General features: G+C 43.4%; 1 protein-coding gene across 1 annotated transcript in view; it reads left to right on the forward strand.

The window, feature by feature from the left end:
* The window catches only part of LOC133017617 (neuropilin-1a-like), a 70,486-nt gene that overhangs the window by 14,591 nt on the left and 39,641 nt on the right, over window positions 1-16,254 (forward strand). Inside the window, exons 3-4 of the mRNA XM_061083737.1 lie at window positions 7,779-7,960; window positions 13,625-13,852. Coding sequence (XP_060939720.1) covers window positions 7,779-7,960; window positions 13,625-13,852 — 410 coding nt within the window. The remainder of the gene's footprint in view (window positions 1-7,778; window positions 7,961-13,624; window positions 13,853-16,254) is intronic.

Genomic DNA, 16,254 nt, shown 5'->3' on the forward strand with positions numbered 1-16,254 from the left:
ATAGTATCTGATTAACCGTTGTGTCGTGTGTGTGGGAGAATCCGTGGCAAATGATCACTTCTACAAATATGTAGAGTGTGTGTGTGTGTTGTGTGAGTGTGTGTTGTGAGTCGACTTAAAGTGTGCGAGGGTCTGGAGTCTGGTGAGCGCTCGGAGGTCTGATGAGTAATCCTGCAAACATTGACAAGTGTGTGTGTCTGTGTGTGTGTGTGTGTGTGTGTGTGTGTGTGTGTGTGTGTGTGTGTGTGTGTGTGTGTGTGTGTGTGTGTGTGTGTGTGTGTGTGTGTGTGAGTAACATTCAGAGAGATAATGTAGGTTTTTTCGATGAACACGGAGGAGGTGAGAATCAGTGACGGGTGGACTGGTGGGTGTGTGTGTGTGTGTTTGTGTTTGTGTGACAGGTGGCATTGTAGTGTGTTTGCTGTCCACTGACTGAAGTACACACACACACACACACGCACACGCACCATCTGCAGCCTCCCATCGAAGCTCAACCCGACTGGTCACACGAGTTCATCATCTCAGAAACACAGAAACCACCCGTGTGTCACAAAATCTGAACATCGGAGCCTCCAGCCTCGTGTGTGTCTGTGTGTGTGTGTGTGTGTGTGTGTGTGTGTAGTATTACTCACTTTGTCAGGACATTAATCTGCCCCACATTTTTTGGGACTTATCTTCCAACTGGGAGCAAAACCTTGTTCCTGACAAACTGAATAATTCACTTTAACGGCTCAGACCTGCGGGTGTTGCTGAAGGTTGAGGTTTGGAACGCAGCCTCGTGGTTCAGGTTTTTGGTTTATTACATAAATCAAGGTTATGTCTTCTCATTAAAGGACGAGTGTCTCTCTTAAAGCGGCTTTATGCATGTTTTGCTTTGGTCAGGGACCTTAAAGTTTATTTTTTATCCATATAGTATAACTTTAAGCATCTTATATAATGTAATTTATTGCATTAGTTCACATTTTCTCTGTTTTAAAGTGAGACTTGAACTTTACTCGTACTAAAGTGATTTAAATCCCCCTAAAAGGCCTGATTGGACAACGATGCATTTCACACTTGCTCTTAAAGCTCCTGAATCTCGTCGTCTTTCCAAGTTGACGTCTTCACCTTCGTCTTTTCCTCGTCTCTTTCATCCTGAGAGACTTGTTTGCTTTTTGGAGTTTGGTGTCTGAACGCAGCTTCTGTCTGACGCCGAGTGCAGCAACTTCTCATATTTGTCTCCCATAACATTGTGAAGTTTTGTTCTTGGCTCTGAGAGAAAGAAACCACCACATTGAGGCGCAGCAGCAAATGAGCCCACATGCCAGAAACTTTATTGCAGCACTTGATCATATTCTAACCTCTGAAAATGTGAAAATTTGGTTTTGGCTGCGGCAGAAGTAGGAATATATCTCCCTTTTTAAAAAGCCACATCCATGGTTTATAGAGACGTGCCGAGCTCTGGAAGAATCGTTTCATGTCTGGAGAGGAAGGTGGAGAGCAGACAGTGTGTTTGCACAGATGAAGGGAAAAGAAAAGAGAGGTGGATGGAAGAAGTGATGGAAGAAGTGATGGAAGGAACGCTGAGTCACTCCAAGCTTCTCTGTGCAGACGGCGAATTTCACAAGCGCTCGAACTTCGGCCCGTTAACGCTCCTGTGATTTCAAATTCCAGATGTGTGTTACAAAGTTCGCTGTGGGGGGGTGGGGACGCAACACAAGCAACACAACTCAACGCTGTCAGCATGTTAATGAGCTGTAGTGTGGGGGGGGTGCAGAGCTGAGGCCTGGGAAGAACTGTGGGAAGGAATGAGGAATTCAGAGCTGTGTGAAAATTCCCCTTCTGTGTCTGGACCTGGTTTGTTTCAAGTCGTCATCCGTCTCTTCTTCGTTGGTTTTGAATCCTCCCGCTGCCTCAGAGGTCGCCGATCAAACCGAGCTCAGTCATGTGACGGCGCTATTTATAGATTCTGATTTTCGTTTTGTTCTGGTGCTGTTTTTCTTTGTCTGATCCGGCATTATGGAAATTTAGTTTTTCCGGCCCAACGTTGGAGAATGATTTCGGAGGATTTGGGTTCTGATTCCGACGTTCTGTCAATCAAACACATCTTCTGGTCACATGATCCAACATTACAAACGTCCACCTCCATGTTAGCTTCTATTCAAAAGTCTCATTGGATCACGTTGGAGTTTCTGTGAGTTCCTTTGTCTCGACTGGATTGTCTCGTGTGTGCTTCTCAGGATTTATGATAAAACGTTATTTCTGCTGCATGAATGTTCGTTTTTATTCTCGAATCCTCTTGATCTCAAGTCACGTCTCTAAAGTCTTCATCATAATATCTCACCTCTGTGAGCACTTCAGGACTTTATTCACATATTTATTGGCTTAAAATTTTATTTGTTTCATTTATAAGCCCTTTTCTTTCACCTCGCAAATAAGAAATGATGATAAAATTGGTTGATGTGCTTCCATAATAACAAGCACAATAGAGATAATAGATGAGTTTCTGATTTATTAAAGCTATAACTCTGTATGAGGGTTGATATTTAATTTTGACCTGTATACATATAAATAGATACAGATAATAAAGCTCAGGCCCAGAGCAGTAATGAGGAAATGAGGGCGACCGACATGATTATAATTGCATCTACTTAGTGAGTAAATAAAACTTGTTACTTAAAACTTGATACAGTAAAAGGGACAAAACTTACATTTTGATAATTGAGCAGCTTATTTGCACATTTGATTTTGTGTTACCGGACATAACCCAGTATTTTGAAATAGTATTCCTGATAATAATAATATGCTTGGGTCAAAAAACTCAAAGCCTGTCGAGTTCGGACAGAAAGTCGCCCTTGCCCCCCCGATGGATGATGATAGAAGAATATCATCTTAATCTCATTTCTCAACTTTAAACCTTCACGAGACACGTTAACCGATTTCTTTTCACCTCAGTTTGAGAAGTTGCTCGACCCGATTTGTTGTTTTTCATTTAAAAACTTTCAATTAAACGGTTCCCGACCCGATGTAGGAATGTTTCTGAACTTTCTCTGAACTTCCTGCTCCTGGTTTCTCATTAAGCATCTGACATTAAGTCCACTCGCCCTCTCTCTCTCTCTCTCTCTCTCTCTCTCTCTCTCTCTCTCTCTCTCTCTCTCTCTCTCTCTCTCTCTCTCTCTCTCTCTCTCTCTCTCTCTCTCTCTCTCTCTCTCCTGGTCATCGCCCCGGGAACCAACACCGGTTAATAGCATGAAATTATAATTTCAAAACATCTGCCGCGGGGCACTCATATGGAATGGCGACCGCTTCGCCCTTGAGCAAGGCATTTGCTATGGACAGCTGCACAGGGTTGGGGGGGGGGGGGGAATGAATAGCTGGTGTGGTTAATGAGTGATGTGAGGGGACGGAGAGGAGGGGGTGGGGGGGGGCAGACTGAGAGACTCTCTCCTTAACTAGAGTGTGAAGAGAAAGAGCCACTTCATTAAATGGCCTCAGTCTCTGTAAACACAGACTGCCTCCAGGACGGAGTGAGAGAGCAGCCATCTGCACACACACACACACACACACACAGACACACACAGACACACAGACACACACACACACACACACACACACACACACACCTCTCTCTCCCCACGGCTCTTCTCTTTTATGAGCTATGAATAAAAACGCCATCACCCGAGCATCAGTGTCGACACTGAGACTTTTACAGCTCAGCAGCGTGAGTCCGGTTCCTCGGCCGCCTGCGAGCACGTGGAGAAGAAGACGGAGACACAAACAAAGTCAGAAACAGATTCTGTGTTTCACCTCCGGCTGAAATAACTCAATTTAAACACTGAAATGTTGTTTGTGCCGTCAGCTGCAGAGGCTTCATGAGCGTAAACAGCCCGAGAGAAACTGGATGTATGTAGAATTGTGAGGAATAGTTGTTTTTCTGTATAACTGCAGAGTTTGTTTGTTATTCTAATTGGATGTTCTTGTTTTGAGGCGATGATATTGCAGTAATATGCATATTTGTTATGTTTTATGTTTACAGCAGAATGCACAGACAGTCAGAGCACTGAAATTTGAAGGCTCCTGACTAAACGTCTTTGGCTGAATTTGTATTTATTGTTTAGAGCTGAACATCGTTATTGTATTTAATCATATTGTACATTTTAAAGATGTATTTTAAATCTGAGGTAGATCATTTTGAATGAATGGTTCTTCATTTTACGACAAGTCAGACGTATTTGAAGGACCGATATTTGTGCGTATGTGCCATTTGGTCCAGATCCAAATTAAAACCTGGATCTAGTGAATTAGAATGTCTGGTTTCATAAGGTCACTGGAAGTATTCGCTCTAGATTGATATTCTGGTTGAAATCCTTTTTATCGCTCAGATCATTAATGATAAATATATGTTCACCTTTTCTATCAGATTCTGCTTCTTTGATAAAGTCTTTCTCATCTTACTGCTGGTGTCCGGTGAAACCTCATTTTACTCTCTAGTGTTTAAAAACAATAAAATGTCCTCGGTTGGACTCGGGCCTTCGGACATTTGCTGCTTCTTATGATTTCTAGTAAAAACTCTCTAAAGAACCCAAACTTCCAAGAAACATCTTTAAAAAGCATTTTACATATTTAGAAATGCTGTTTATCTGGATGGAACCTTTCCAATTCAGGCTTTCAGAGGCTTTATGCTAATTACCTCCACTAAGAAAGCATTTTGATTTCCAGGAACAGCCTCCGGTAAATCCAGATAATACTCAGACACATGTCTGCTCAGAGTAAATCACCGTCGCTCTGTGTGTCGAGCTGCTGAACGTCTGATGTCTGTGTGAGATTGTGCAGAAAAACCTGTTCCCATGTTAATCTCATGAAGAGATTCTTTGACAGCTTCCACCTGACGAGCTGTAACGTTGTTAGAGATCAGGAAACTCACCCGAGCGTCTGGCTGCAGCGTCTGTGTGGGAACGCCACAGGTGTTTGTGTCTGTTCTGGATCTGATGTGAGAAAAGAAGCTGGGTTGTCGACTTCGTGTTGTTGATTGTGTAACGAAGGGTCTCGTTAGTGGAACATTCCACAGATTCTCACCTGAGAGCGTCGACTGCTGGTCGGGGAGCTGAGGGAAACCTTCTGCTCTCTGGGCGGAGAGGTCAGAGGTCAGAGCAGAAGCTGGGATGGACTAGCATCTTGCTCAAAGACTGAGGACAGAGGACACTGGATTGATGAAATGTTCAAATTTTCTCAGATTATAATGTCCAGAGTTAACAATATCTAAGGATAAGAGTTAGATGAGATACCACTTATCTGTACTCAGCACTAAGACTGGAAGCAGAGGGGTTTTCAGGTTGTTATCTGAGCTCCTTTTTGTATCTTTTGGAGATTTTCCCCAAATGTAAATGTCGCCTTTACAGAGAAAACTCTGACGAGCCTAAAAATGATGGCAATGAAAAGGAATTTAAAAACAAATTGTGCAGAGGTAGCAGCTAATCTGTAGGACTACATGCCACAGTTCAATTAGAGTCAGAATGAGTCAACTTCTCTCTGCTTTAGTTCCACTTCAACTTTTTCAGCCTTTTTTAGAAACTTGCCAGTTGTTTTCCCAGCTGGAGGAAGAGGAAGAAGCTCCTTAGTTCATTAGATCACTTTAAGTTCTGCTTTATTTGTGGAGCACTTATCAAAACAGAGACAAAGATCTTTGACAGGAAACACAGATGTCAGCGTTGAGCAACTTTTTAAAGTTTGTGCAAATGTTTCGAATTAGACGTGATGTTGATGTGAAGGTTTTTCTACCTGAGTTGTCTCCATGTCTGAAGCTCGAAGGATCATTTTCACTCGGCTTTCACTTCCTCACAGTCAGAAACCAGGGAAATCTGAGGCCGGGGTCGGAGCTGATGGTCATCTCAGATTATTTTTCACGCTCTGATGTTGGCGTGATAACATCCGACACACGTCTGACAGGCAGAGAAGGGGACGAGTCACGCTGAGAGTCAACAGAACACGGACCAGCAGCAAGTAGAGAACTCATGAGGGGATTTTATTTGAACCTCCTTTGCTTTTCTGGGTTCATGTTGTTAAACGGTTTTTAAAATCATTTTTGCAACTTGTGATTTGAAGTTTCATTTTGATAACATTTCATCATGATAAACCGTATCTATCACTGAGCCTTTACACTTCCTGTACATGCTCATATACACAAAAACACACACTTACACTTCAATCAATCAATCAAATATTATTTGTCAGCCCATATTCACAAATCAAAACTTGTCTCATAGGGTTTAATGAGACAAACATCCTCTGTTCTTAACCCTCAACAAGAGGAACATGGAATAACTACATATATAATCCATCGTTGAGTCGTATTCTCACTCTGAGGCTGTGAGGGGACAGGGGGGGGGGCAACGGGGGGGCAGACGGGTGTCGGCTGGTGAAGGACGAGGTGCAGCAGCGGCGGCAGTGGGACGTCCACACAGACAGCAGAGACTGATGGAGTCTTCCAGTTCAGCTCAGTGGGATCCACAGAGGCTCCCAGTGCCTGGTGGTCATATTCCTCTCATCACAGCCTCTCTCTCTCTCTCTCTGTCTGAGCCGATCTCACCGGGAGTCGTCCGGTCTCTTTCAATCCACCTCGTTCATGTTCCTCTGCTCACGTTCTCCTGACAGAACTGGTAAAGACATCACTTCTCTTTAGATCCAGACCTGTGGGTGAACAGAGATCCAGATATTTGTGGTTCTCACAGTCTGGAGACAAACCCTGACCTGATATAGATATCTTGATTCTGATATTAAATATATATTAAACCCTGGGCTTCCCATTCAGCTGAGATAATGACTGTAAACATGGATCTTGTTCCCGTGCAGAGGAAGAGGAACCTGCAGATGTTCAACATGCAGCAAGTCTCCTTTTGCTTTACAGCTGCTGGATGAGAGATTTGTTTTTCCTGTGAAAACGGAGCAGACAAACCTGATCGACTTTGTGATATTTGTCAGAAAAACTTGAATTCTGCCAAAATCTAGAAGCAAAACATGACTTGTTTTGACTTCATTGGTATAAATATGAAAATGTGCACCTGTTTCCTGCTGGTGTTCTCGAGTCCCTGGTCCAGAGAAGTGTTTCAAACTAGGTGTGGTTGTCACCGGTCGTGGGAAAGTAGTGTTGTGTCCATTATCTGTGATTTTCTTCTTCTCCACTATTACAATTTGGAACCTTCTATCTTCTGCGTTATGTTCTTTAAATAAATCACAAGAAAACAAATGTCTGATACTCTTTTGTCATATTTGACTTTTAGCAAAATCAATGCTTCATCCTGAACTTTCCCACATTTCAACGCGTCTAGCTGTAAATTGGATTTGTGGGTGATTTACTCATGTTTACACTTTTCTTATTAAAAAAGTTAATTAGATTTTCACTTCCTGAACCGAGCTGTTGATCTCTCTAACACTCAGTCTGTCCTGGTCTCTCCATCTTTCTCTTCCCATCGGGCAGCTTTCTGTTAAACGTCTGAAGTCTCGTAAAATTGACGTTTCACATGTGAAAATTAGCGAAGTGGCTCTTTTAAATCGCGTTAGCACTAATCAAGTCTTGATCGCCCCCAGGAGCAGATTGAAACGAGGCTCAGACACAACAATTACTCGTGCGTATGTTCAGCAGCTGTGTGCGTTGGAGTGAAGACTCAATAAAGCGTCACAGGAGGAAACCAGCCGCTCGATAATCCTCTGGGGAGAAAAATCAATTATGAGCTCAGCTTCTTCCAAACTTCACACGAACTTAACTCAACCTAAACCTGTGTGTCCTCTCTCTCCTCCCTCAGGTACGACTATGTGGAGGTTTACAACGGCGGCGACGAGCTCTCGCCCATGTTGGGGAAGTTCTGTGGGAAGATCGCTCCGTCCCCCATCGTCTCCAGCGGCAGCCAGCTCCTCATCAAGTTCGTCTCCGACTACGAGACCCACGGCGCCGGGTTCTCTGTTCGCTACGAGGTCTTCAAGACAGGTGAGCGTCCTCCGGTTCCATCGACTCACCACACGACCTCTGAGGAAGCGTCCTCGAGTTGCAGCGTCGGCTCGAAAGCTCAAACGCCGCTGAGATGGCTCGGCTGTTCTCTGCTCGGAAAGTGATGAGTCGCCCGATGGAAAACAGCCCGTTGAGATCCAGCTGTAGTGAAGCCAGGTTCCCACACGGCTCCGGTTTGTCCTGCAGCTTCTGGATCAGTGTTGCACATCATCGCTCTGCACCTGAGGAAGAATAATCTGCAATAAACACGCCAGTAAAACAACTAGTTTACATATTTCAGCAGTGGCAGCTGAGGGGCAGGAAACAGGAACAGATGAATCACACAACATGGTTTACTGCGCTAGTTCTATTGTTTCATTCTCGTGAAGAATAACACAAACTGCTGAGATCTGGGAACACGAGTCCGACATGAAACTTTTCACTAATTGGCCTGGAAAGTTTCCAGAATAAAGGACTTTGTGAGTATTTATGTGAATTGTACCTCCGGTCATAAAGATAAAGGAAACTCAGCAGGTGGAGAATTAGATGGTTTTACTATCACAGGTTTGGTTTAATGAACTTTTATCATGCTGGTACTGAGTGAGTATATTCACACGCTGTGGTTAGAGGACGACTCTATCAGGTATTTGAACTAGTCCATAAATTAACTTCTAAAACTCAAGTAAAACCACTGCTGCTCTTTGTTTGTAGTATTTTCTGTAACCAAACAACCTTCAGAGTTAATGATCTACTTCATGTTTACACAAGTGTACCTGAACTTAGATTTTCAGAGCTGGTTTTAGTTTTAAATCATCTTTTACTTACTTACTACCACTTTAAGATTATGACGTGTTATCAGGTTGTTTCGTTTAACCTGTAAATGTAGATTTAATATAAATTTGGTTATAAATGTGTTGTTAAAACCTGCTTTTATAATCAGAGAACAGTCATAGTATTCAGTTTACGGCTCATAAAACACGTGTAAATGAGCAGAGTCTCTTTAAAAGTAGAGACAATCAGTATTTCTGTACCAGTCAGGTAACACAACAGGAACAAAGTGTTTAAATTCTGGTTCCTAACATTGTCCAAGGTCGTCCACACAGCTCGATATAAACCTGTGGGACAGTGACCTCTACGCCTCAGGCCAAACAAACTCAAAGACCCACAATGCCACTGGAGCGGGACGGACTTACATAAACACGGCCTGTCGAGGAAGGGGAACCTTGCTCCCGTGTCCTACATTTCTATTTGCTCTTCCCTCTCGGGTCCACTTGAGTCGCTGCCAGAGCGCCGAGTCCCCGGTGACCACTTCGGTTTCCACCAATGGGGACGGGAGATAAATCAGATAAAAAAAAAAAAAGGGGAGAGAACATAGCGTTTACGTTAGATTTCTCTTCTGTTTGCGCCCCGGAGAGCGATAACCTTTCATGGAATCCTCACAGGATCCAGGAATAACAATCCCCGGGTGGAGCCATGTTGAAGAGTCCTGTTATATGCACAATGAGAAATGAAGAGGATGAAGTGTTCTCTGGTGCTTCAGTGAGGATTCAGGGTGAGAGACGTCGGGTGAGAGACGTCGGGTGGGGGGGTGAGAGACCTCGGACTCGCTCTCCAAACTCCCTCTGATTCCACAACTTTAAAGTCTGCTCCTCTCGGCCTGTGATCCAGCTCGGAGCCGTGACTGATGAATGACAGGACGTTATTAGAAAGTCAGTGTAATAAATCTTTAAAGTAGGTCAGCACCAGCTCACAGACATTTTTCATTTAGGGTTTTTTTCTTTTTATAGCTCCCAGGAAGATTTCTGACGATTCATATTTAATCTTTGATCTATAATAAAACCTGTATGATTGGGATTCATGGAGTGCCGTAGTGTTCGGGTCACCTTGTCATTTACTTATATGTGATCATCCACCTCAGGTTTGGTTGATATCTTACTATCATACTAATCATATTATTGGTCATAATATGAAGAGATTAAAGTCATAATTCATCTAGTTTCACTCCTGGATCCAAACCTCATGAACCAACTTCTTCTTATGTCTTGAAAAATCTCTCTGAACTGATTTCCTGATGTTGTTGCTGCTACATATTCTCAGAAGATAACCTGTGCCCAGGTCTTTTGTTTGTTTCTGTGTTGCCATGTGCGTACATCTGTCTCCAGTGCCTTTGTGTGTGTCTGTGTGTGTGTCTGTGTGTGTCTGTGTGTGTGTCTGTGTGTGTGTGTGTGTGTGTCTGTGTGTGTGCGACAGACAGGTGCACAGGGACCCCCGGCTCATTTAGCTAATGGGCTGTTTGTCCTTGGAGGCAACAGGAGTGACCTGCAGATGAGATGGATGCTCTGGCAAACAGCAGAGGGGCTCTGAAACTAGGGCAGCTTGTGTGTGTGTGTGTGTGTGTCTTTGTGTGTGTGTGTGTGTGTGTGTGTGTGTGTGTGTGTTGGCCTCAATACGGGTCCTCTCCTCTCTAACAAGTTAGAAACAGCCCTCGTGCTCACTCAGGTAATCCCCTTGCCTTCCCTCTCGCCACATTTAAAATCCATTACAGTCGGAGCCGCTTTTTGGAACTTGCTGCTGAATTAACCCTCTGTGTTTTCATTTCTATCTGGTGTTGTCTTGTGATATATCAGAGCAACACAATCTGAAAGAAAACGCACAATTTCTGATTCGTTTCCTCGGCCAAGGAAGGTTTCTTTGTTTGTGAGCAAGATTTCACGGAAACAACCGGACGGATTACGACGCAAATTGGAAGAGGAACTTAAAACACCAGTTAAAGACTTAATAGATAAAATAAGTTACAAGTTCTTTCTTCTACCAACAGTTATAACAATAACACGTTTACAGAAAATATAACTTGAGAGACACTGACTAAGACTGATTCATTTAATTCTAATTATTAGTGTTGTCGTTTTCAGGAATGGAATTTGACCTCTTGAGCTCTTTCTTTCACGTCTGTCATTTACTGAAAGAGAAAACCTCAAACCTCCGCCACAGAAAACCGCGGCTCTCGCTCAGAGGACGAGCTGATGGCGCTCGGCAGCGGCGGGTGAATCTCAGGCCTAACGAGCGCCGGGTTGAAACACTCGGGCACATCCGTCTCTTATAACCGTGACCACCGCGGCCGTAGCTCCGCCCTCTCTGCCGACCACATAATACACATCGTTTATAAACCTAGAGGCCTCGCCGCTCTCCTGGAACTATATTTGAACCAACGCTCTCGTTTTTTATTGCAGGTTTTCAAACCAGGAACACATGTCGCAGCGGTGAGGTCGTACCAGAAGGGGGGGGGGTGGGGGGGGTGGGGACTCTTCTACAGCAGTTGATTGAAGGGCTGTTGATAAAAAAAGATGAAAGAAGCAAACAAGACGGATGGACAGAGGATCAGCCAATGAGAGACGAGAACAATGTACAGGGATGTTAGAGGAGTGACACAACACATGTGGTTCAATGCACAATTTATACATGGACACACACACACACACACACACACAGAGGCTCATATACGGCATCGAACAAACACACAAACACACTCAATCTATTTCACAAGGGTTTCTTGTCTGGTGTGATCCTTTTTGAGACACTTACATAAAAAACTTGAGCCACATTTAGTTTCTTCACATGTTTGAAGTGGAGCTAATTTAAAATCAGTTTAGTAGTTTTTGCGTAAAGCTGAAAACAAATAAAACAAACAAATAAACAAACAAACAAAGCAACGAGCAGACACGCGGGTGGAAACATAACCTCCCTGTCAGAGGTGATTCTTTATGATTGAAATTGATTTCTGACCTTGACAGACAAACAGCTTCTAACATTCCTCATCCCAGATTACAGCAACCCATCTGCACACTGCACACACACACACACACACACACACACACACACACTCACACACAGAGAGAGAAAGTGTGCCAGCTGAGCAGCATCGACACGTCTCATCCCTCGCTGCTCATCCTTCTACATCATTCATCATGTCGCCCTTTAATGACACCACCTGTGTCAACAGGGAGGGGTCCACCGCAGCGTGTGTGTGTGTGAGTGTGTGTGTGTGTGTGTGTGTGTGTGTGTACTCTTATTTACAGGCACGCTCAGAAAACATGCAGGTCACATCTGGGCTCACAACATGTGAAGCCTTCACCACAACACACACACACACACACACACACACGTCTCTCGGTGCCTTGCAGGCATGTTTGACCCTCGTCCACGCCTCTCCTCCTCCTCCTCCACCTCCTCCTCCTCCTCCTCCTCCTCCTCCTCCTCCTCCTCCTCCTCCTCCTCCTCCTCCTCCTCCTCCTCCTCGGTCGTGTCACTTTAGCAGCAGCGAGGTGTGAAGAGGCCGAGCCGACTGACGTGAGCACTTGTTGTTTTGCAGAGTTTAATATTAACCAGATTAAAACAATAATCTGAATCAGACGCTGTCGTGTAAGCATCACGTTCTGATGACCTGAACCTGAATAAGGTCAAACTCACAATAATCACATTAAGACATCATTCTGACCTATTACTTTTAAATCACATTATAGAGTCCGACTGGAATCCACGTTAACACAGAACGGTGACTGCATGATGTAATAATCTGAAACTCTCCTCGTTCAAAAGAGAGAAAAACGACTTTACCCTTTCTAATAGTCTCGACCTTTTCACCACAGGCTGATGTTGCATAGCTCTGATCCTAATGTAACACAATGACATCACAATACTACACAACAACATTAGAATGAATATTAAATAACGCAGTAACAGTATATAAACACAACGCAGCTCTCTGGAAGGTGTTGTGCATGAATGAAAGTGTGATAATAAATTACCTCACATGGTCAGGAGGTGTAACACAACAGCACACAATGTTTGGGATGTTTGTGCATGAAGAAGTAAAATCAAACTATTTATATTTAAACAGAAAAACACGAGAGAGAGAGAGAACAAATCAGAGCGAGAGAGAGTGTGTCTCAAGTAAAATATCTCTCAGAAACAAAAGGTCTTATACATGAGGACATATAAATAAGAGCCTGTATGTGGGTAACACAATTTCCAGACAACACAGATATTCGACTGTACACTGCAAACACACTGAGGCTGTGGTCCACTGGGTATGTAGGCTACATGTGTGTTTGTGTGTCTGTGTCTGTGTTGTTTGTTGTCTGCGATCAACACAGACACAACACAGACACAACACAGACACAAGCGGCTCCGACTGGGGAGGCGACCAATCACAACACAGATGTTTTCTCAATAAAACAAAGGGTGTGTTGTGTGAAGCAGTTTTTTTTTCTACACACATTTAGCTGCTTTATTCTCGATCCTGTGAAGTGAAGTTACTATGAATTCTTCTGACTGATTAGATGTTAACATCATTTGGAAAACAAGGAATTTCTTTCTGTCCAATTTCCTTTAAATGTACACAATAAAGTTGCAGCAGCTTTGAATAGTTAAAGGCTTTTATTTTGAAATATTGTATTTTAACCTTTCAACCAACCCCCGGATGTCTCATTTAGTAAAAACCCCTTAAAAAACAGAAATGTAAAAAGAAAGTCGTCCCCAACGAGGCAGTAATGTGAGAACAGGTTGTGACCTCTGACCTCTGAGGGCCCTCACCTCTGTCCAAGTGAGAATTCGTCACTTTGTCCAAACACGTCCTGACACTTCCTGTGTCTTCTCCCCTCGCAGGTCCAGAATGCTCCAGGAACTTCACGGCTCCCCGGGGCGTCATCAAGACGCCGGGGTTCCCGGAGAAGTATCCCAACAACCTGGACTGCACCTTCATGATCGTGGCGCCCAAGATGTCGGAGATCGTGGTGGAGTTCGACAGCTTCGACATGGAGCCTGACACCACGCCGCCGCCGGGCGCCGTCTGCAGATACGACTGGCTGGAGATCTGGGACGGGTTCCCTGCAGGTGAGGAGGAGAGGATGATGAGGAGGAAGATGTGGGAGGGGTTAGAGCATGATATCAGGCTGATGAAGGAAATATTTCTTGCGTCTTAAATCGTAAAATAACATTTGTCCCTGTTGATCGGCTGGATGTTCAAGTGGTTTGAATGTGAGTGATATTTTGGCGCTGCGAGCGATTGGCGAGCTGTCCAGGATTAACTCCGCCTCTTGTCCTATGTCAACTGTGATTGGCTCCGGTCTTCTGCAATCGTCATAATGATAAGTGATGTAGATAATGGATGATAAAGTGGTTTTAAGTGTTGAGAAGAAACTTTCCAGTCACATCAATCTGATCAGAATTGGCTTTACAAGATCCTGACTTTCAAAATAAAACTCCAGATAATCAGGGTGTTAACTCCTTGGAGACGTCTGTGATTTTGTGTTGAAATAACAAATTTAAAAGGGTTTTCACCAAATGTGGTTTGACTTTATAAAATCATAAGTAAAAGGATTCAATTGTTTATTTTGTTCTTGTGTTTCCAAACTGAAACTTGCAGATTCTCTCTAGTTTTACAAAATTAAATCTTCAAAGTCTTGAGAAAAAGTTGTAAAATACAAAGAGGAGTCTCTGCTTCACTGTGGTTTTTATTATAATTAATCAGATGATTTACATAGTGACTTCTTTGTGACGTTGAACATGAAAAGACGATGGAAAAAGAGTTGCCACCTATTTTAAAAAACCTGCGTATAACTTCTAATTTAGTTTTAAAAGATAGTTCCTTTCATTTTCTGTAGCTCTTGACTTTCCAAAGCATATTTCCACAAAACGATTTATTAATAATATGTATTTTGCAGCAGGTGTGAGTCATTAAGTGCTACAGCTCAGTTGTGTTGAGGTTGTGCAGAGAGACAAACGATGGAGACACAACCTGCTCCACATCACAGAGCAGCTCATCGTCTCTCGGCTTCCATTGTTGTCTAATTAGCCGTAAAGTGTGCGAAATACCCCCCCGCCTGAGCCGGCTGCCAGGATGCCCACAATACTCACCGCTGTGCCCGAAGCTTTGCCTGACCAGTGCCAGGATGAATGGGGGGGGGGGCTGGCATGGGAACATGAGGGACACAAAGACTGGCTCAGGTAGACAAACAGCGACACACACTTTAAAGATGTGCCAGCATACATCACATGCCAGGGCTGTTCCTGTCCAGTGATCTGTGTGTGTGTGTGTGTGTCTGTTTGCATCATGTCTGTGTGTGTGTGTGTGTTTGTGTGTGTGTCGGGGCATGTTGTGTGCAGAGCCAACGTGTGCGTCGGTGCAGATAACAAAACGTCTCTGTGGCCGGGTGAAGACCAGGATGTTCGTCTTTCATTCCCATCAAAGTCTTTCGCAGCATCTACGCGAACATGAAAATGTTTTCCCAGCATGCATTGCGGTTTTATGTTCCTGAGGGAGCGGTTCACTTTGAGGACAAGAGCAAATATCAGAGGCTTTTTAGAATTTCATTTTTCAGCAGAAGCAGAATCAAATCTTTTATTCGATATTTTAAAAGTATAGTTTTTTAAATTGGTCTAATATTTGGATAAAGATGTATAAAGATAAATTAGGCAAACTATGAATTTTGACTCAAACATATTTATCACAAGCTCCAGATCCGGAGCTTTAAACAGATAAAACAGTTTGTTATGTGCACGATGTGGATGAAAGCTCCAGACAATAATTCATGGAACCTTTGATGAGAATGTTTGAGAAATGAATTTTAATCTGCAGTTTTCCTTTTTTTTGATAAATGACCAAACTGGAGCCACATTTCTCTCTCGGCCCCCGGAGTCCTCGGCGCTCTGCAGCTCAGAGAAAACAATACAAGTCTTGTAAATATCATAATTGGATTATTTTCACTTCTGCAGAAAACATCTTTTATCATTTAAAAAAAAAAAAAGCTGAACACTCATCACAAGCTCCACATCTCGTGTGGATGAAAGCTCTGGAAACCAAATCACAAATCACAAATCTTACTTTGATATCATTTATTATCACGTTAAAAACAGAGGAATTTAATTTTAATCAGCAATTTCCTGTTTCCTAATTTACTATAACTGTGGCCACATTTATCTTCTCCCCCCCTCCGGAGAACTCAAAGCTGCGCAGATTAAAGAAAACACATGACGCAATGTTTGCAACACAACACAACTGAACAACACAAACGAAACACACAATCTCCCGGGGCCACTGTACGAAGCTGAGAGAATTTCACACCCCCCCCCCCAGACGAGGCTGGAAACATGTAAAACATAATCCGTCACAGATTGTCGACGACACGCTTTAAACTGAACCGATAAATATAATCCAGCAGATTCACTGACGCTCAGAATTCCAACGCCATCGTGGTTGTGTTGCGTTTTCTGATTATTTGCCCCCGAGGTCTGAA

This window comes from Limanda limanda, chromosome 13 (assembly GCF_963576545.1).
Source record: "Limanda limanda chromosome 13, fLimLim1.1, whole genome shotgun sequence".
Classification (NCBI taxonomy): domain Eukaryota; kingdom Metazoa; phylum Chordata; class Actinopteri; order Pleuronectiformes; family Pleuronectidae; genus Limanda; species Limanda limanda.